This window comes from Ornithodoros turicata, chromosome 5 (assembly GCF_037126465.1).
Source record: "Ornithodoros turicata isolate Travis chromosome 5, ASM3712646v1, whole genome shotgun sequence".
NCBI lineage: Eukaryota > Metazoa > Arthropoda > Arachnida > Ixodida > Argasidae > Ornithodoros > Ornithodoros turicata.
Genome location: NC_088205.1, coordinates 62963444 through 62985829, shown reverse-complemented (window position 1 = coordinate 62985829; position 22386 = coordinate 62963444). Strand labels below are relative to the sequence as shown.

The 22386-nt window shown below is 45.6% G+C and overlaps 1 protein-coding gene across 2 annotated transcripts in view; it reads left to right on the top strand.

Moving 5' to 3' along the window:
• LOC135396128 (uncharacterized) overlaps positions 1–22386 on the top strand; it is a 214018-nt gene that overhangs the window by 150193 nt on the left and 41439 nt on the right. Inside the window, exons 1-3 of one of the 2 annotated variants that reach the window (XM_064627166.1) lie at positions 4413–4482; positions 13432–13536; positions 21892–21964. In XM_064627166.1, coding sequence (XP_064483236.1) covers positions 13465–13536; positions 21892–21964 — 145 coding nt within the window. In that variant the 5' untranslated portion in view covers positions 4413–4482; positions 13432–13464. Of the gene's footprint in view, positions 1–4412; positions 4483–13431; positions 13537–21891; positions 21965–22386 lie in introns of those variants that run through there. The other variant, XM_064627165.1, reaches the window with a different exon arrangement.

Sequence of the window (22386 nt, the reverse complement as noted above, 5' to 3'; positions counted from 1 at the left end):
CGTGACCCTAGAGTAGCCACATTAGACAGGATTTTTCGAACGTCTGGAGTTACTCCACGCCTCATAATGGCGGACGTTGAAGTTTCGGGGGCTGCTTTGCGCCAAATTGTAATGGGCATTAACGAAGAGGAATGGGTACATGTGTGTGTGTGTTTCCCCCTATTACTTGCTATGCAGCAAGCACTCCTCAGTAAGAGTTGCATGTACCTGGTGATCAAGCCTGTATTACTGTTAGAAGAGGGCGACAACAGCCTTGTGGCGCATGAGCACTGTCTCTCGCGCACTCATTCTAGCTTTGCTGTTCGCTCCCACATTAAACCTGTTGTTTCGCACTGCCGCACTGCGCTCTTACTTCTTCAGGTTATGGGCCCAGCACGTCGGTAGTCAAGACTGTTCCTGTCACAGAAGTCCTTTACGTGCCTTCTCTGGAGGGTAACCTCCTTTCCGTGAAGAGATTAACTGGTCTCGGCAACGTGGTGACCTTCCGGGGAGACCGGTGCACGGTTGCTAAGAATAAGCAGGTCTTGGCTACAGGAAAGCTCGAGCGGGACCTTTACCGGCTTGTGACAGCTAAGACCGAAGTGGCTAACATTACACAAGCTTCGCATCATAGGAATTGCATCCACATTTGGCACCATCGGTTAGGGCACCGAGATGCACAAGCCGTAAAGCAATTGTACAGGGATGGTTTGGCAGACGGAATCCTTATTGAAGACTGCGACCGGCTGCTCAAATGCACAAGCTGTATAAAAGGAAAAATGAAGCGGGCATCCTTCCCAAAAGTGAGCGGTTCAAGAGCGGAAGGCGTACTGGACCTGGTACATACGGACGTTTGCGGGCCCATGAGGGTTCTTACGCCGAGCAAGAACAAGTACTTTGTAACGTTTATCGATGACTACTCTCGGTACACTGTGCTATACTTGCTAAAGTCCAAGGACGAGGTACCTTCGAAACTTAAAGAGTACCTTGCATTAGTAAAGACTAAGTTTGGCACGTACCCGAAGGTCCTGCGTGGGGACAACGGAACCGAGTACACTGGCAGTACATCTCGACTGATTTTGCGAGACTGTGGGGTTAAGCTTCAGACCACCGTTCCGTATAGCCCTCAGCAAAACGGTGTAGCAGAAAGGAAAAACCGCACACTGTGTGAGAGTGCCAGGAGCATGCTTTTTGGAGCGGATATGCCAACGACTTTTTGGGGCGAAGCCATCGTGACGGCGTGCTACCTCCAAAACCGACTACCAGGCAGAGCAGTTCACAGAACACCTTACGAGCTGTGGCACAGCAAAAAGCCGAGCTTGGAACATCTCAGGATGTTTGGGAGCCACGTCTTCGTGCATGTTCCAAAGGAAAAACGGTCTAAATGGGATGCTCGTGCTGTCGAAGGGAGACTGGTTGGCTACGGAGGAACTCAGAAGGGATACCGAGTACTTCTCAAGGGGAGTCATAAGATAAAGGTGACTCGGGACGCGGTAATCGATGAAGCTCCAATCATACAGAAGTTCTGCTCGGAATCGTCTCCACCATGTCACGAAGAATCAGGAGATCACCGGCTACGTCATGGAGCGGGTGCAGATAGTCCCAGCGAGATAGAAGTAGAGATGTGGCCGAGCATATCTTCACCCGGGGAAGAAGAGGTCAGTGGTACACCGGGAGAGGATCGAGGGACAGCCGTAACTGAGCTTCGGCGTTCGGCTAGGAGCAATAAGGGCGTCCCGCCAGACCGATTTTCCTACATCGCTCAGGCCGCGCCAACTGCTGATCCTGGGAGCTGGAAAGAAGTTCAAGCATTGCCAGCTTGTGAGAGAGTGAAGTGGATTGAGGCTGCAAACGAAGAGATTGCTTCACTTCACCAACTTAACACGTGGGCTCTTGTGGAGCTTCCCCCTGGAAAACGACCATTCGGTTGCAAATGGGTTTTCAAAACAAAGAGAGACAAAGACGGCAATGTTGAGAGATACAAGGCAAGGCTCGTTGCCCAGGGGTACTCTCAAAAATACGGAGAGGACTACGACACTACTTTCGCCCCCGTTGCAAAGCTTACGACCTTGCGGGTTCTTCTCACGGTATCAGCATCACGAAAGTTGCAGGTTCGTCACTACGATGTGAAGACTGCTTTCCTCAATGGAGTGATTGAAGAAGACATATACATGAGACAGCCCGAAGGTTTCGTTTCGGTGGGTAAAAAGCATCTAGTCTGCAAGCTGCAGAGATCCCTCTATGGGCTCAAGCAGGCCGCAAGGGCATGGAACATCAAGGCAAACGAAGTCTTTCTTGAAGAGGGCTTCAGCCGTAGCGAGGCAGACCCCTGCCTCTACTTCAAGACAGAAAAAGGCAGTCGCATATATATCCTTCTCTATGTTGACGATATGCTGATTTGCCACAAGGATGATTCAGTCATTACTGGAGTCTGGAAAAGTTTGAACAAGCATTTCGAGCTCAAGGACCTTGGGCATGTCAGCCGGTACCTAGGAATCGAAATAGAGAGATCAGAAGATGGTTGCTTCTACATCCACCAAGCTAAAAAGATCGACACCCTTCTGGAAAAATACCAGCTCATGGACGTCAAGCCTAGTCACACACCTACGGACCCCGACTACCTGAAATTTAGTGGGGATCACAGCTTACTGCCGACCAACGATCAGTACCGTCAAGCTGTCGGGGAGCTGCTGTACTTGAGCACAACTACGCGACCGGACATTGCTTGTGCCATCGGAATTCTTTGTCGTCGCGTGAGTAAGTGAGTAAGTAAGTTATTTGAAGTACACCAGAAGCTTAAAGCTGAAGCTCTCCGGGCAGCCAGGTATGAAGCTGGAGTGCTACGTGGATGCGGATTGGGCAGGAGATGTGTCGGACCGCAAATCGACTAGCGGGTACTTCGTCCAGCTGGGAGGCAGTCCCGTCTCCTGGTCCACGAGGAAACAGATGTCTGTAGCATTGTCATCTACAGAGGCCGAATATGTCGCAGCGGCACACGCGTCACAAGAAGTTTTGTGGCTTCGACAGCTCTTACAAGTTTTTGGTTATGACCAACTTCAGCCGACCTGCCTTTACGAGGACAACCAAGGCTGCATCAAGCTTGCACTTCGCGAGGGACACAGCGCGCGAACAAAACATTGACGTGCGACATCATCATCTCAGAGATTTGGTCCAACGCGGAGTCATACACCTGCAATACTGCGAAACAGCCAGGATGGTCGCCGACGCATTAACCAAACCCATCCCGCGACCGCGACTACTGCTTCTGAGGGAGCACATGGGTCTCTTTGAGCATTAGTTGTCGAGGGGGGGTGTTAGAAGAGGGCGACAACAGCCTTGTGGCGCATGAGCACTGTCTCTCGCGCACTCATTCTAGCTTTGCTGTTCGCTCCCACATTAAACCTGTTGTTTCGCACTGCCGCACTGCGCTCTTACTTCTTCAATTACTCGAGAATTATAGTCAGGGGTTCCAAATATAGTGACATCAAACGTGCTCCTCGTAACTTAATTATTGTTGCACTCCGGTAATAGTTACATCAGCCACGAGAGATCGAATTAGAGGACGAATTATTACACCCGATTATTTCGGGTCGAGGGGTGTACCTCGAAATAAATGTTTCGTGGTCCCCCGATTGAAAATAAGCTGCCTAAGATGCACAGTCGCGCGTGCGAAAATGCCAACAGCGAACTTAGACTGACCTGGACAACAAATGCAAGCACCCAACTTGAACTAACATGAAAATAAACTAACCAATATGCTGTGCCGCCGTGTCCGTCGTGCTAAGCATGACTGTCACTAAAACGACTTCGGCAGACATCGAATACTCGTGAGGCTAAGATGTTAATCAATGACATCGGCTTTTTAAACACGGCGTATATATCATCTTACGAAGCAATCTTCTTTGTTTCGTTTTTCTTTCTTATTATTTTTTCTTTGTTTCGAGACCGTGAATTTTGCAACCGGAAATATCGAGGCCCTCCCAAATAATCATATCCTATGAATATGAACCACGTGCTGTGTAACCTGGCCTGCAGCATTGCAAAATACATACAATTCGAGTTGAATAAAAAAACACGCCCTATTAATGCAGACGCCGGCACGTCGTACACATTTTGAAGGTGCTCTACAGTTCTGCCCTTCTATGTAGTGGTAATCTTCTACTAGGTCACAAAGATAACCCTCGAACATCTACTAACTCGAAATGTAAATCTTTCAAAGAACTGGGTCGATACCAAGCACGAGATTCCAACTGTCGCGCGTAGCAGACGACAAAGGCGCACGCGTATGTGTGTGACGTCACAACCCCAGATTAGGAACAGAGTAGAGAAGAGTTGTTACCAGATTAGCTCTGGCTATTTTTCCTCCCAGCCTTATGACCTCATTTCTGCTACTCAGGCTATTTTTCGGCCGCTTAGGGTAATAACTCCGAGTAGAAACAACGAAGGGAAACCAAGAAAAGAGGTGTTGACGACAGCCATCGAACTAGGATCTTCTGATCTCCGGTGAGATATGCTAACCGCTACACCACACCAGCACGCCTTTTCCCTTGAGCTATATTGCCTCAAGTACAGGGGGGACGGACAACCAACCAACCAACCAACCACGCTATTGCCATTCTCTCTTACACCTTTCTCACTCACTCTCTCACTCAGATGCGATGCAGGGCGATTTGTAAGCCACGTAAACAACGAAAATTGGCCGTGGCAGACTACAATTGAGGACGACGCAGACACGTAAACCTCAAACGATCAGAAATTAACGAATTCACATTCGATTGCTGGCGTCAGCACCTCTTTGCCCTGAGTTGTTCTAATTCGCTAATTTCTGGGCGTTTGAGGCTTACCTGTCTGTGTCGTCCCTAACTGTGACCTGCCTCGGTCAATGGACTTTTTTCCCATACGCGACGTATCCTAGCGGCTCTTCAACTAACCATGCTCGGCGTGCGTCAAAACAAATCCACGTGGGTAGCACAAAGGACCAATACCGGTTCGGAGCAGGGCTGGGCAGGAATACTCAAAATTTGTATTATAATACAAATACATAATAGTTGCTAAAAAAATTATATTATAATACTAATACACAACACATTTTATTTTCAAGTATTATAATACATAATACTATTACTTCCCTGTATTACTCAAGTAATACTAGTAATACTTTTGTGCCGTGGGAGGCAGACAGTTATTAGAAAAGGAATCACAGACATATTTCTGAAGCCACCGGTCCGGTCACCGAAGTGACTAACTGACAGCTCTCAGGGCATTCTCTCGCGGGACGCAGGTGTGTGTGTCTATAATCCCCTTTTTTTCTGCCTTACTTTCTGACGTGCCGACCCCGGCTCCATTCTATGATATTACCCCCTAAGGGCTCCGGGTTGTTCACCCAGAGTGGAGAAGTTTCTCAGAAATTTGAGTCAGCCAGCTCCTGTAATCGACCCTTTGTTGCATGTTGAAGTGTGATTCTCTGTTGGCAAACTAGGTCGTGTTCGTAGGACTGGAATGGTACCGAAAGCATACACGTGTAAGACCCATCACCTCAAGCAGGACATGTCATAAGTATTACGAGTTTTGCAGTAATACAATGCAAGTAATACTCGATTTTTTTGTATTATAATACGTAATACAAATACACTTATCGGATGGGTATTATAATACGTAATACAAATACTCTAAAGTATTACAGTAACGGTATTATAATACACTGTATTTGTAATACTGCCCAGCCCTGGTTCGGAGTGGGGCCAACAAGCTCGGGCCATACGCGCGGTCTCCCCACTAGTCCCCACTTCTGTCATCCCCATACTGCGCCATCTAGTGAAGATGGAGATAATCCTCCTCGTCGCCTCAAGGTCATACGCATGCGCATAGGCCATTGTGAAAAAGGTCAATTCTTTGTTGTTAGCTCCGAGTTGCCAGAGTTGAATAAGAAAACGCGCCCTAGCGACTGACTTGCCGATCCGATACGTATAGCGGACACGTATAGCTAAACTACTTTCACTTTTCACCCAGTGTCGTCCGCCTGCAATATATAGTTTTGCCCCGTCATTGACTAGCAATGCGCATTTCGTTACCACATTTCACACAGTGCAGTCCGTAATTTTTAGTTTTAATGTACTAAAAATTATGAGTGCAAGGGTGACGGAAATTGTGACGTAAGAGTACTGAGGGCTCAGGCTACCGAATAGGTAAATCTTCTGAGATTACACATCTACTGCTTAACGGAGCCTTTAAGGTTATGGCTCTCATACCCTTCTTCTCTCTGACAAACTCCGAGTCGAGAGGGTGAACAGAGAGTGAGTGAGAGAGAGAGAGAGAGAGAGAGAGCAGAAAAACGAGCATGAACCTTAATTGAAGTTCCTATAACAGGTTCACACTCTGAAATTGCAAATTAGTTCGAGTCGTAGAACTGACACCGAGCATTCTTCCGCTCTGAGTAATTAATGCTAGTGGCACGGCTGCACATGGATATTCCAAGGGTATGCTAACAAGTTCGGTGCTTTGCATATAAATGAGCAACCCATTGCTTGTCCGGTCTCCTATGTTCAGCACGTTTTTTTTTTATAGCCGACATTTAAAGGAGGCAGCTCAGCTTAATTGGTGTCTACTGCTCGGCACTTATTTTTCGATTTATTCGTAGTTTGAAAAGAAAGAACATGCAATTCTTCTATTTGATTTCTTGCGTGGTACAGCATTGCACCTGAACATCACACCAGACTTTGCTGGTGATTGCACTGACCGATGACGATGATGATGATTATGATGGTGGTCGTGTCGATGAGCTGGCGTTTAATGACGCATGAGCTACTGCGGCCATGCCAATAAGCCATATGTTAGAAAAATAAAAACATGATTTGCAAGCATTTTGCAAGTTAAAACTAGTTGGCAGAACTAGTGAACGTAAAACTGAAATTACAATACATACAAACATAAATGAACAGGATATTAATTAATACATGTTCTACTTATTTCGGGCTTTATATATATATATATATATATATATATATATATATAGTCTTAGTCTTAATATAGATAATATAATATGTTTTAGGACACCATGACGGAGGCATCACGTGCCACATTGACCTTCTGACGCCATCCGCTCAAACTTTGCCTGCCTGCGTACTGCTAATGAGGCCCAAGACGGCCGAAACAGCTGTCCTGTACTGGCATGGCGACGTTTGACTTACAAACATATACATCATATATAGATAGATACTCATGAAACGATGCGACAGCACCAGAGGACACGTGTTTCGCCGGTTTGCGGCTCGTCAGCTCTGGGTAGCTGCGCATCGTTCGGAATTGGCAAACAAGGGGTCGCTCAGCGAGCGATATACACCTGGGAGGGTGACTGAGCACTCCTCAATGCCACAGTGCAAGCCAGTGAATTATAATGAAGGGGAAAAAAGTCATTAAAGAAACAAGTAAATGACACTCGACGTATTTGAAATTAAAAATTACAGATTAAGATGGCTTCTATGGCTGCACGCAGAGAAACAGTATACATGTGTGTGTGTATGCATATACGAGGGGGGACCCAAAAGAAACCGGAATTGTCCTCGTGAGGGCGGATCCCTTGTAATACAGGCTTCCACCACTAGGTGAGAGTTTTACGAACTGTTTTGCATCAGTGCACAAGATGGCGTTGTTGTGCAACGCTGCGTTCGGCTTCAGTGAATTCTATTGTTAGACCCCTTCAATGCGTTTGCCTATTTCGCGATGGCTGATTTGCACGAACAACGTGCGGCAGTGACATTTTGTTTCCTGTTGGGCAAAAACGCATCAGAAACGGCAGTTATGCGACAGACGGCTTACAAGGAGGCTGCTTTGAGCAAAACACAAGTGTAGGAATTGATTTCTCGATTTGAACGATGCGAAATGTCGATTGACGATCAACCTCGTTCCAGGCGGACTTCGACCAGCCACACTGAAGTAAATGTCGACAGAATTCGTCAAGCCGTCTTGCAAGACCGCAGTCGGACCATTGATGAGCTTGTGGAGTTGGCAGGGATGTTGTAGAGCTCATGTCAGCGAATTTTATCGAACGATTTGCACGTGAAACGAGCTGCAACGAAATTTGGCCTCGACTGCTCACGTCCGAACAGAGAGAGCTGAACATGGCTGCGTGCCGTGCGTTAAAGGACCAGTTGGAGACGGACTCCGAATTTCTTTCTAAAATCATAACAGGAGACGAATCTTGGTGCTACAGTTACGAACCCGAAACCAAACAGCATTCTAGTCAATGGAAAACAGCCAGTTCACCACGACACAAGAAAGCACGACCAGTGAAGTCGCACGTCAGGACAATGGTAATCTGTTTCTTTGATGTGAAGGGCTTCTGCACTTGGAATTGTTCCGCCGGGTCAAACGGTCAACCAAAGCTCTTATTTGGAAGTTTGAAGAAGGTTGCGCCAAGATCTACGGAAGAAACGTCCCCAGCTATGGCATTCAGGTGACTGGTTCTTTCATCATGACAACGCACCTGCCCACACCACGCTGAGTGTTCAGCAGTTTTTGACCAAAAATGGAATGACCCCTGTGCACGACCCTGCCTACTCATCTGATCTCGCCCCCTGTGACTTTTTTCTGTTCCTCTGGATGAAGAAAGTCTTCAAAGGGAAACATTTTGCCGATGTCGAAGAAGTGAAACAGAAAACGGCACAAGCACTAAAAAGCATCAACGTCGACGAGTTCCAAAACTGTTTTGAGCAGTGGAAAAAACGTCTGGACAGGTGCACTGCATCAAAGGGAGATCACTTTGAAGGTGTTTGAAGTTAGAGCATGCAACAATAAAAACATTTTTTTAGAAAATAATTCCGGTTTCTTTTGGGTCCCCTCTCGTATATATAGATAGATAGATAGATACTCATGGAACGATGCGACAGCACCAGAGGACACGTGTTTCGCCATGTTTGCGGCTCGTCAGCCCTGGGTAGCTGCGCACCGTTCCGAATTGGCAAACCAGGGGTCACTCAGCGACCCCTCTTTATGTATAATTTATATGTTTATAAGTCCCAAAGGTCGCCACACCAGCATTGGACAGCTGTTTCGGCCTTATTGGGCCTTCATCAGCAATGCGTAGGTGTGCGACGTTTGAGCGAGTGTCGTCGGAAGGTCACGTGGAACGTGATGTCCTCCCGTCAGGGTGAGAAACTCACCTCTGAAAGCCCAGTGCGAAGCCATTAACTCGCTCAAACGTCGCGCACCTACGCATTGCTGATGAAGGCCCAATAAGGCCGAAACAGCTGTCCAATGCTGGTGTGGCGACGTTTGGGACTTATAAACATATGTTCAGCGTGCAGCCAAAGAGCCTATGCTATTTTTTTTTCACTTATATATATATATATATATATATATATATATATATATATATATATATGTATATTTATATTCACAAATTCACAATTGATAACCTACCAGCAAACAAGAATGTTCAGGAGCATGAGGAAGAGCGCCACGCAAACACTGTGTAAGGTCACAATTTATTTTCTAAATAGAATGATATTTATCACGCGGGAGTGTTTTTTGGTGAGAAAGAACCTCATGAGCCTTTAGAATGGCGTATGAATACATATGATTTCTCCCAAGTTAAATCTGTGTTATGTTGAAGCAATAATGTTTGCGCATTGAAACAGATGATGTTGACTGCCATATAGAAATCGCAAAGCACGAACGTGTTCTGTCTGTCCGACGGTTATTTAAGGCGAATGAAAATCGCGGACAGGCTCAGCGCCGCCTGTTCACTCGTACTTGGTACTCCATCGGGTACTTTTTTCTTCATGTCATCCTCATTTGTTCTGTATAGCACAGCCACGCGGGGATACCTCGATTGTTCTGTAAACTACTTCACTCATTTCCACACAATTCTCATATCGCTCATTTAATCCCAGCGATGACACACAGTGCCATCGTCGTCATATACCTGTTGTTTTTGTTGTTGCTGTTCCAACACGTCGTCACACATGTTGATCACTGATGCAACGAAGAACAAGTACAGGCGAGCTCGCATACATTGTGGTGTTCATAACCGCCCCCGCCGCCGTCTACCAGAGGAGGCGTTGCGAGGCGTGTTTGCGCCCAGGACGGGGTAAATCTGAAGCCCCCAACTCTCCCGCTGCCGTCAGAAACCCTGTAAACAAAGAAAAGAGAACGCTTATTTGCACTGTTGGCGAGATTGTAAATTCAAATTCTCTTCATTCCCGCTTTATACTGTCCAAACAACCTGCCAGGGCCTGCCGTTCGGCGCCCGGGGCAGATGCCCTTCTCCCCCCTCCCCCCACCCCGTCGCTACGGCTCTGCCGTCCGCATAGGTTTGATCTGTGATATTCAGTCAGAAACTGTGGTGAACTCTGCTGGATCAATAAGCTAACCTTATTAACTTAAGTGACATTTTTAACATGCAACATACCCCCCTCTGATATCGGCATAAAGTAGCGACTTATACCTCAAACACGAGTTGTATAGATTAATAGAGAATCCCAACAGCGTCCCTCAGTATTCATGAGAGACAACAATAAATGGAAAAGCGATGATGACATGGGAGAATTCATGAGAGAATTCAGAACAACTATGCGCCAAGATAGCAAGCAGACGACTACGTGCAATGCATCTTTCAGAACATGGTGATGCCGATTGAGGTTACGGCGAACCTGTGCTTGACATGCAAGTTTTGGATTGTTGACGTTGGGCCCCTCGGCAACTCTTTTGTGTAGCCGATTGTGTCGACGCCGTAGGACATCCCTTGCAAATGCGCTGTAGAGCAACTCGAACATGTGTATCTCTCGAACGAGCAAGTCTGATGGTTGCGTGAGAAGATTGGGATCTCGAGTGGAAGCAATGTTTACATGCACCTTCTTCGTATTATCATTCGCGTTGTCCGCTAGGCTCTTGTATAACAGGACAAGCTACATTGTTGTCATGTGGCATAAATGTTGGAGTAACGTGTAAGTGTTGCGAGTAAGCAGCAATATGTGATCAACGAAAGTATACTCGCCTGGACAGACTCGAGATAAGACCTTTCGATGTCGTGAAAGGCGCTGGGCGACTGACCTGCTCACCGTGGAGAGACTGCGTAACGTCCTCTCATATATTTTTATCAAGGATCACATTAATTATATTTAATTTTATTAAATCATAGAGGAGGTGACACCATTTAATGGGTGTAATAGCCATGTGCTTTTACATAATCGATCTGTAGTATAGCAGGTCTCACGCTAGGTGGGACAAAAAACACCGCAACTCTCTCTAAGATCACTGTCATTATATCATCATCTTATCATCAAGCGCACGTGCACTCGAGAAGCCTGTACGTGTACGTGTACTGTAGAGCACCTGAGAAGTAGTTTTTGGGGGTGGGGTGGGGTGAGAATTTTTGTTAGGAGTAGCAGAACAAGTCGGGAGACGAGTTCAATTTCTCTTCGTTTTTTTTTTTTTCCTTACAAGCAAAACAAACAGAAAAACTCGAGAAGCCTCACGAGATATACATATATGAATCTCTTCAGTGACAGTGCGGGACGCCGTATGTTAAGTCGTTCTGAAGGCAACCTTCAGTTGTGAATCTCTCCAGTTGCACTTCAGCAAGTTCAGATTTCAAGAAATCAGATTATTGGACATCCAGAATGTAGATATGCCGTTTGAAATGAATGCAGATGCTGTTGAAAGAATAACTGTCGCCCTTTCACACTACAATCAATGCAATGCGATGCTGGTGGTCATGGAACTGCTTGCCGTAATCAGTCACGCTCAGGCGGGCAACGTCACGGGTATCACAGGGGCGATCCTACGTCCTGAGCCGACTTCACGGGGATCTGTGCCGACATTTTTCCTAAAGCGTCCGAGGAAATCCCAAGACAAAACACCCAGAAAGCACATCCGGCGGTGTCAGCCCTTTTGAAGATTCCGGCCCCAATAGTTCCACCTGTAATTACGTTTATGCTATATGAACAAAAACGAGCGTTGTACTGTTATGACTCAAGGTCAAGCTCGGAGAATTAATTGGGAATGTGGGACGACCTAGGTGAGAAGTCTTTTGGGAGCAGCTACGCCAGGGAAGAAAAGGAACCATCTCGAAAACAGATCGGCCTCCTTCGACAATAAAGCTGAAACGCAGTGGCGCTTTTTTTATATGCATATTTTTCCAGGAGCGGGGGGGGGGGACTGTATATGGGAGTAGCCAAATTCGTCATGTGATGAATACAATATCTACCTTTTATTTTTTCCCGCACTATCAACATCATCCTTCCATTAGCTGGTCGCCCCGGCGCGACCTCCGTCTTCATTTGTTTCTCATTCCTCCGTCCATGCATCCATAAAAAAACATCGTAAAACCAAAATTTTCCCTCTACTTCACCAGATTGCTGGGTCTTGCTTGTGTCTGCCTATAGACGTATCGTAAATATTCCCCAAAATGTTCACATCATAATTTCGAGACAGGGTGACATCCTGTTTTATGAGTGATTTACCCAACTGTGGGCACGTAAGACATTACCTGCTGTGTCAGGTGGAATGCGACGAGAACTGAGTCTAGCATGCGAAGATTGAAAGGCGTGGTACAGAACACGGGAACACAAGAATGACGACCACAAGCGGTCTGGGTGTCGGACCGCGCTCGTGGTGGTCCTTCGTGTAGTCGGTACCGCGCGCTTCGTCTGTGTGTCCTACCAACTAGCCCAACTCCATGCTTTGACGCTATAGCATGCACAGGCGGAAAAGCACAACACTTCTAGCCCTCATGCCACAGAATAACTAAATAAAGCTCTCGTCAGAGAAGGTAACGACCACTACCCGCACACTTACTTACCTCATGTCATCGAATAATTGAATCACATTCGCCAAGTTATCTATACCATCTTGAGATTCACACCAGCTTGCTCGCCTCCCTCTACCATATCCTTCCTTATGAGAACAGTTGATATCGAAGCCGATCACCAGACGTGCCTGTCTGAATGGCACGGAAAGAGTCGTTAAAAGAATATGGCGGTACCGCTACTGCTACCAAATAAATGCAACAAATAAGGTTTTCAAGGATGTTATAGTGCAAGAACAGTGTTATGTTAAAAATATCCGCAGTTGCCAAACTTTGCCCTCTACATCCTGTCACCGAATTTATATTCACCTTTTACGTACCACACGTATAGCGCACATTCCCCGAAATAATGATTGCGGGAGAGGTCGATTCCTCTTCTTTTCGTCTTTTTGCGAAGGTACCAAACCGTGGGTTAACGAGGTGTTTACCACTTGTCTCAGTTGGAACTGAACAAACGCCGAAGCTAGCACAGACATGTTGGCAAACGCGGTTTTTAGAGCTCCCACGCCATGCAACAACTAACGAAGGCAATCATCAAAGAGGACAAAGTTCACTAACTACGGGCTTACATGTCTGATGTGAAACACTGTATCCCATTGTATCCCATTCGACGGCCTACATCGTCTAAAGTAATTTATGTTTGACAGAAATGCACCACCACGTCTGTTTGACATCCGAGTATGGCAGGGTGCCTCGCAACAAACCCGGACAAAGAGCTCTACGCTTCTGCAACCAACTGGATGTTGTTAAAGGTACTGCAGACTTGAAGACACGCAGTATGCGTTGGCGTCTCATCGTCAGCACCTATTGTTGTTGGCGGTGTAGTTTAATAGTTTGTTACTGCTTTAGTTAGTTAGCAATTCTGCGGGCCTATCGCAAGCCCGGTACATTCAGAGTTTACACTGTGATGTCTTTAAATTATAATTTAAGAAACTTATATGCATACAAACGAAACACTTTGAAGAAACAAACGATAGAAGAAAAAAAACTCTTATAACAATGAGAAGGCATCAGATAATCACCAATTCAATCAACCTATAAGGGAAGATCGCGTCTATGAATACGAGGATTGTATCTACTTGACAAAGTCCTCAACATATTCATGGGACACAATATCGGGGGGGGGGGGGGCAGTGTGTTCAATTCTTCAATGGTCGGCAAGAGACAGAATACTTGAAAATATCGGTGGTTGCTTTGTACGGAAGTAGGTATTGGTACTGCTTTTAAGTGATTGAGCCTCATTCACTGGCGCACAGGATGAGTGCAGAGAAGACGTAGGATCTATACCTAGAAAACCACCGCACACTAAGTGGACGAACTTCAACCTGTACATTTTCTTCTGACGTCCAAAGGGTCGCCCTTCAGAGAGGTTCCGAAACGGAATGCAATCGTTTTTCGACTAAATAAATCTCTCTGGCAATCTCTGTATACGTTCCATTTTGTCATTATTTGTTTGCGTTGAGGGGTCTCAGACAATTGCGGCGTATTTGCAGCATCTGCGAAAAATAGACTTCGAAAAACTGGGAATCCTAGCTATGCATTTAATTTTGCTAACCATGTAGGCCCCGTTCCTTTGCCGATCGCCCCATCTCGGGACAGTGTTGCGCCCGCTACCTAAACTAAAGTAACACAATACCACTACCCGCTACTTCACTCAAAGTAGCGTAATACTAGCGTCGCTACAGAATTAAAAAAAGTAACGGGAAATAGTGCTGCCGCTACCAAATAAAAGAAACGCGAGTACTCTTCTTCTACACTTCTTGCTACTCCCCGGTGCTCAGGTATATCACTCTCTGATGTATCTATTGCGACGGTGGGCTATTTAAACTCCTCGAATTAAAGCCAACGTGCAACATAAAATGCACCACAAGTTGCAGCCAAGATAATTGATGTTGTTTCCGACATTACACAGTTCGCAGGTTTAAAATACGGTACCTATGCGCTTTGAGTCCCCCAAACAAAGACGCTGTTGTTGTCAGTGCGCGTGCACAGAACCCAAACAGTATTACGCGCAATCTCCAGTTACGGCCCCTTATTTCTTTTGGTCTCAAAACGCATGGGTATCCCTATTCGAAAACTGCCTGTTATTCTGCAACGCAATAATTTTTGAAAAATGTTGTTCTACGAGAACAGTTCCCTCCACTTACACCGATACACGCAAACGCTCGTGTACGTGAATGCACGCAAAGAAGATGAGCTCTATGAGATGAGCCACAAAAGAATGTGTAATAATCTTCTTAAACTTTCCCTAAACGTTTAGCTCGCTCGTTAACCGTATCTTGCGTATTGCTAGTCAACAACTGAGTCAACAACATTTTTCATTACATTCCGCGGGACTAGACTTATGAGAGTAGTTGAAAACGGAGAGGAGTGCGATACATATCTTCTGCTTTTGTATGAATGTTAAAAATATGATATGATTTCATCTCTGATGACGTGAAAAGGAAGAGCGCAATTTCTGAGCCAAAGCTGCGTCGTAGGAGGTTATTGACATGTACAGAAAATCTCAGCTGCAGCATTTTCAAAACACGTTTCTTGAAACCGGTGTAGAAGAGCAGATAGAAAAGCTACCGCATTTTTTCCGGAGCGCAACACCGCAAAAGGTATAACGAATAAGCAGGGCGCATGCAGTATGCGTTAGAATTTGTCCGTGAGGGCCGTTCCATGTCGTACAACCTCTAGCTTCGCACCTTGGTCTATCCTCTTGACATACGCGTGAATAGCGCGTTTATGTCCCGGGTTTGGGGAATGAAGGGAAACTGGGTTATAGACAGCGAGAACCAGCACAAGAAGAGCAGAGTGAGGCGACGTGCACCGTATGTCGAGGTTGTGAAGTGGGTACGTCGAGGAAGCATGGGACACGTCGAGGTGCAGTGATCCTGAATGAGAAGGCTAGCGTTGTCCAGCAAGATTATGAAACAGAGATACCCCATGCAAGTGTGCAAACACAGGCGGCTCCGACGACCGCGTAAAGATGGCGGCGAGCGCGGGAGGAGGCGAGCCGCTGTGACGCATTATGCGTCGTGCATAACAGGCTACTCCCAGTGACCGAACTCTTGCAAACAAAACGGCTCGGATCGGAATTTGTCAAATTCCAGAAATTTTCGGTGATGCGCGCTTACACGCCACCAAACATGGCATGTCCTTGTAGTCTCGGGAAGATATACTACATTCACGAAGCATGCAAGCAACTGAAAGTTGCCTCTGTACACCGCAACCGTTAAACGACCACCACACTACCACACACTTCAGCGTCGTTCATCGTCTCATCATGTCATATCTCATTCAGTCTTTGTGCCTTGGGGTAGTGGGCTGTACCTCATCTGGCGAATTTCCCCATTCATCATCATCAATTTATCTGTTGTTGTTAAAGGGACACTAAAGTGAAAAAAATTCTCCTCATCGAATAAAAGGTGCCGTTACGTTCACATCCCGCTCACAAAAGGAACGTGATCCATTCGTTGCGTTCCTTCATGATTTATGAGCGAACGAGAGCGCAATATACGATTTCTCTCATCCTCTCCTTCTCGAGAAGGGCCACAACGAGGTGCGGGTTCCCATTGGTCTCCCCAAACTATTTTATCCAATCGTCGCTGAACCTTATTTGAGGAGGCCAGTCCGAGGCGTCTCTGCATTGCCACGCTTATTGAGAATTCATTCTCTCAGGCTCCATTGGTGCTCTGTCACACGCCTTACCTCGACCAAGCATGCCCCTATAGTATCGCTACATCCTTTACGAACAAGCCAATGTGACTTAGGCAGAACAAAGCTATTTTCCTTTCACATCCATTCTATTCCATGAGAAGAGCATGCCACCAGCGCTTCAGAGAACTCGAAACTTGTCGTTCCATCCTTTCTGGGTCACAAATGCGCAGTACGCAGCCCACACAGAATCCAATATGGGAGAACTTGTCTCAAACCCCTTTTCCCTAGGGTGCAGAGACCAGTATATACTGGTTCCGCCATTTCGTGATGCACTTATTTCGCGTCCAGGGGACAAAACGTCACGATATATACTCGACTCAATTTAAATGCGACAACCAATAGGAAGAAGGGAGAAGGAAAGATGAGAACACGGCCAACGTCATTGTACGCTGCAGATTTCAATGACAATTTTAGATGCCCTTATATCCTTCCGAGACAGGGAAAACAGCATGGGACGAGTGCACTTATTGTACGAGCATAGCGAGCTCACTACATCTGGAACAAAACCTATAGTTCGAAGCTTCAAGTCCATTTCAATTTTGTAAGATGCAGGGTACATGGTCTTCTATTTTATTCAATGAAAATTACAGAGCAGCATGCCTGTAATCTGCAGTCTATAGTTCGCTCCATCCGTTGCATTCAATTTATAGAGCAACCTTTTGTTTAGGTAGAGGATTCTAGAGATACATTACGAGGGGAAGTCGGTATTGCGAAGAACTGAAGTGCATCCTTGAAAAACGTGCTGTCGAGTTACATCCCAAAAATGATGCAACAGTAAGAAGAAACGGAAAAGGCGGGACGCGACGCTTCGTGCGCTGACTTCAGGAGCGTACCCTTTTCTCCCCCCCCCCCCCTTCCTGCCTGTCATTCTTTCCTGATAAGTTTTTGAATCAGGGAACTTAGAAAAATAGCCAATGATCTGCGTGATTTAGATTCTTGAGCGTTTAAGCCGGGAGTACCCTTTAATCACAGAGAGTCGTTTAATCTCTTTTTGAAACTACATCAACAACAACTTTATCTTGATGATGATGATGATGATAGGGGAGTTTGGTGAAAATCTAATGATGATCATCAGAGTTCTGTACATTTCTAGAACGGAAAGCACTCTGCCTTTGGGCCATAGTCTTGGTGAACTGGGGTGAGGGGAGTTCAAGAGTTGTACTTGCACACAACTTCATTTTCATATTTCACATCTCATGTTTCTCGTGTAATGGGGTAGTGTACTGCTCTCAAGCGGTGAATCACCCCAGGCCATAGTCATGATTTATTTGTTGTTGTTGTTGTTGGGTTGTACCGTGGACCTGTCTTCGAGAAGTATATGCTCGCAACATAAAGAAACTACACATGAGTACTCAAATACCTGAGAGGGATCACATATCCATATTTTTTCTCTTACCGTCACAGTGGACGTAAACAGTGGACAACATCTCCTCCGCTGCCGTACATGAATATGTAACTTGTATTCAGCTGCACATACTTTCTACCTAGCGGTTTTGAGCGGCACGTAAGGCACTTCATCTTTTGACCTAATAGGCTAATTCCAGCGAGTTTCGACCAAGCAAGGAACCTGACCATCTCCAATTTTTTTGGAAAAAATATATTCCTCAGGGGACGGGAAATGATGAAAAATGCGCCTATATTTAAGCCCAACCTTAAGCCATTTTCGACGGAGAGGGGGAGAAAGAAACTGGTTAAAGTGTGACCCAGTCGTTTCGGACTACTTTGCGGGCTTCTCAATTGAGAACTATTCAGTTCTAAGAGCCACAATTTTTTTTTCACCTGCTCACTACTGCGTGGGCAACATACTTTCATCTTCCTACCAATTTGTAACTGAAATGTTTTTCGTAAAAAAATGACAAAGTCGCAAGAAAACGTGGAAAACACCGTTTTTCGGAGGCTTCTTGTACTGAAGCTGTTTATCCGAGAATAATGAAACCTACACCATTCGTTTCGCCATTGCATGCCCTATCTGTTGATATTATTTTCATTGTTCCAGAGTTAGTCTGCGTGAAGCAGATTGTAATAATCCCACAGGCGGTATCCCGATTTAGCTGTATATCGGCCGGCGCTAGCAAATCGCTAGCTAAATCGCGATACCGCCTGTGGGATTGTTACAATCTGCTTCTAGCAGATTAACTCTAGAACAATGAAAATGGTATCAACAGATAGGACATGCAATGACGAAACGAATCGTCTAGATTTGATTATTCTCCGATAAACGGCAGCAGCACAGGAAAGCTCCGACGTTTTTCGCGTTTTCTTGGGACTGTACCATTATTTTACAAAAAAAAAGTTCCAGTTACAAAGAGGAAGGAGGACGAAAGTATGTTGTCCATGTACTAGTGAGCAGGCATAGTTCTCAATTGAGAAGCCCGCAAAGTAGTCCGAAACAATGAAAGATGAAAGTCACTGAAAAGGTTAGCTAGCTGTAGGACTCGAACCCACATCTTCTGGATTGCCAGTACGAAACGACTGGGTCACATTTCGACCAGTTTCTTTCTCCCCCTCTCCCTCGAAAATAGCTGAAGGTTGGGGCTTAAATATAGGCGCATTTTTCATCATTTGCCGTGCCCTGAAGAATATTTTTTTTTTCAAAAAAAATGGAGATGGTCAGGTTCCTTGCTTGGTCGAAATTCGCTGGAATTAGCCTATAGGGAAATATTCGTCTTTCATCCTACGTTTGCAATTGGTACCATTCGTAAAACGGTTTTTATTCCGCCGTACCGAATGCCAATTCCCCGTTTCCTTGGCAAAGCACGGACGGTTGTTAGGTGCCCTCCGAGCAAACAAAAGACGGTCTCTTGGGCAAGAATGGTCGGCGTTCCTGTCTCCTGCATGGGAATGGCTCGGTTGGCACCAGCTGGCTCCATCTCAAGAGAATAAGCGAAAACAAAGACGGAAAAGCCACTTTTCCAACTCCATTTGAGCTGACATAAGTCCATATATGAAAGTGCCCGCTGGTTCAGTGACGTCAATCTAGAATAGCACACCAAGTACCGTTTGGGGTTCTTCTGGGAACACTATTACTGAGGCTAAGAAAAAAAAAAATGCCACTGAGGTGAAAGTCGTACATTCTTGCTTTGTTATTGAGACCGGGAGCAAAAAAACGAGACTGGAACCTTCAAGTGTGTATAGGGTAATGTAGCGTGAATAAAAAGTATTTTGCAGCTGTGCAGCAAAATCCGTGGCCACGCCTCGGTACAACAGCGCCTAAGATTTTATTTCAGCAGTCCAAAGTTACGTATCGAATTTTAACGCACACCTGTGGAAATCCAGCGTTTGCCGTATCTCAGAGAAATAACTTGGCGTTGTTCGTGAACTGACGCAAGGCAGACTGGAGCTTTACAGCGCTGTGGGCGGTGAGAAAAACGAGCATAGGTTATCCAAACGAGTAAAAAATGTGATAAGTGAAAAAAAAGGCGTAAACCTTTATTAGATTACCGGAACAGACTGTGGAAGTTTATCGCGAAGCGTTGGCATATTTTCGCGATCTTTAATAAGGTTGGCTTTCCAAGAAGTCGTAAATTTTGCGGTTACGGAAGACATACTATTATATCTCCTGCGTGTTACGGATATGTGCACGAATTTGCGTGCTTCCGCGTTTTTGTTCTTATTCTTTTCCTCTACATTCGAGGGAAAAATTCTAGCCCGTGGTTTGTGCTCATAACAGTTATTAGACATCCCGTTTCGTGTCTGTGCGGTTCCACTAAAAGGAGAAGCACACACAAATCCCTCATATCTTGGTTTATTTTCGTGCATATTTTTCTTGTCTGGTTATTTTCTTTGTTATTTAAACCACTTTTACCGTTTAGCCTTTTGCACACTTCTTAAGCGAAGCTGCAATATTTTCACTTTTGTGCACCGGCCTTTCTTATAATTTAAATGGGCACAGTGCAGCAGATAATGTAGTTGTTGAAAACATAAGGACTCCACAGTACAACTGTCCGTAGACTTATGACCACGTTTCTGGTATATGAGCGTGCGTGCATGTGTATACGCGTACGTGGTTTCGTGCGTCAACGTGTATATTTGATTTTTCCAAAGAGGGGTAAGCTGCGAAGGGTTGCGCCTTGTCGTCCTGTGAGATTCCTTTCTACGCTCTAAGCAAAAAATGTGTGAAAAGGTAGTAACCTGTATAGTTACCACCTTGGTCAACATAGCGTCTGATAAAGGGTGTAAAAGGGTGGTAACAGCAATTATCATATATCCAAATTGCTACAAAAAGGCGTGCGCCCCTCTCGCTCACCGAATCAGAACCGAATCAGTTTTAGACACACCATATGCGACAATTATTACCTCCTAAAAAGTGTAACTGCTCCACCCTTTTTTTTTTTTTTTCTAAGAGTGTACTTTCCCTTCTTCTTCTTTTCTTTTCTTTCTGTCTTTCCTTCTTTCCTGTGAGATTCCTTTCTTCACGCTGATCAAGATCTCAGCATGGCCTAAACTACCCCACTTATCTACCAAAACTACCACAATTACCCCACCTACACCATCCATTATTCACCCTTATACCATGGCTGTCAGCTCACCCGCTTTCGCCGTGGCCACATACCACTACGCCCAAAAACACAAAGCTGTCGCGCCATTATATGAACGATTCGTACATGTACATCATCTTACAGCGCTATGCACACGATACCGGCGATGGAACCATTTTCATTACAGACAGGCGTCCGATATATTGCGGGTAAGGATCAGCTCACTTCTCGTTAGGGGGCAACACAAGCACGGCGTAATGCAGACCTCTCCTGCATAACAAGACATACAAGTGAAAGGACGATTGCACCGCACTTGATCCACGAACGATTAATGTGCCGGATCAGGGAGTAATCATGACATACGACCGTTCGCCCGCAGAAAATAAGCTTTTCCAGGCACGGGCTATCGTCTTCCCTTCCGTCCATTCCAGGTCGCATTCGGGAACCTCACCGTGGAGGTTATTTCATTTTCGTCTTATATTTTGAGTTCCGTATATTTGTGCATGTACTGTTCTTACTCAAAAGAAGTATACCAGCGAAAAAAGGCGAAAGCGAAAAAGGAATGTGGACAAATGATGACACGTAGAAAGGCAGTTTGCACTAGCATCGAGGAATAAGTTCCATAAATAGCGCGTTTAAAATGTGCTCTTCCTCTTCTGCAGCGATTTGACGCCCCTAAAAAAAGAAGTTCTCTGGAACGTAGAAGGACATGATGAATACTACTTGTTCCCTGGAAAAGCGGTTTCTCGTGGGCGTGTTTGAAAGGGAGAGCAATCTTGAGAGAGAGAAAAAAAAAGATGAGGGAATGAACCTGTGTTTTATGCGCCTGTTCTCACTTTGTATGCAGGAAAAGAACCTTCTTATAGAGGTGTTACGCTGTCTAGCTTTACTCTCATGACGCATTTATCTTCATTACCTTTGCAGCTCTTCTACTCGTTCCACCTGTGCACGTGCATTCTCCAGTTCAGCAGCATAGATGACATCATCGACAATGGCAGTAAGCATTTCATACTTCGCCTTAACGTTGTATGTGTATAACGAAAGATAAGATATTATGCGATTAACATGCAGGACTAGGAGTTTAAAGCTAAATGGAATGACGGCTCTGATCATCCTCATAGGCCGCGCCTTGCGATAACAGGAATTTCGCTGACGTGTTTGCCTTCGTTATTGCGGCGACGGTTGGTGACGGCTTTGTGATGATGTCCCGTTTGTGACACCGGAGACGCACATCTCGGCCGAGCACGGCAGCAAGCTAGAGAAGGAAAACATTGCTTCCAGCACAGTGTGTCGCGGTTTTCAGGCGCATTTTAAAGAACCCCAGGTGGTCGAGATTATACGCAGTCCAACCCTGCGGCACGTCCAGCAAGTCGCCACACAAATAGGCTAACGTACCTCACGTGTAAATCTGCTTCCAAT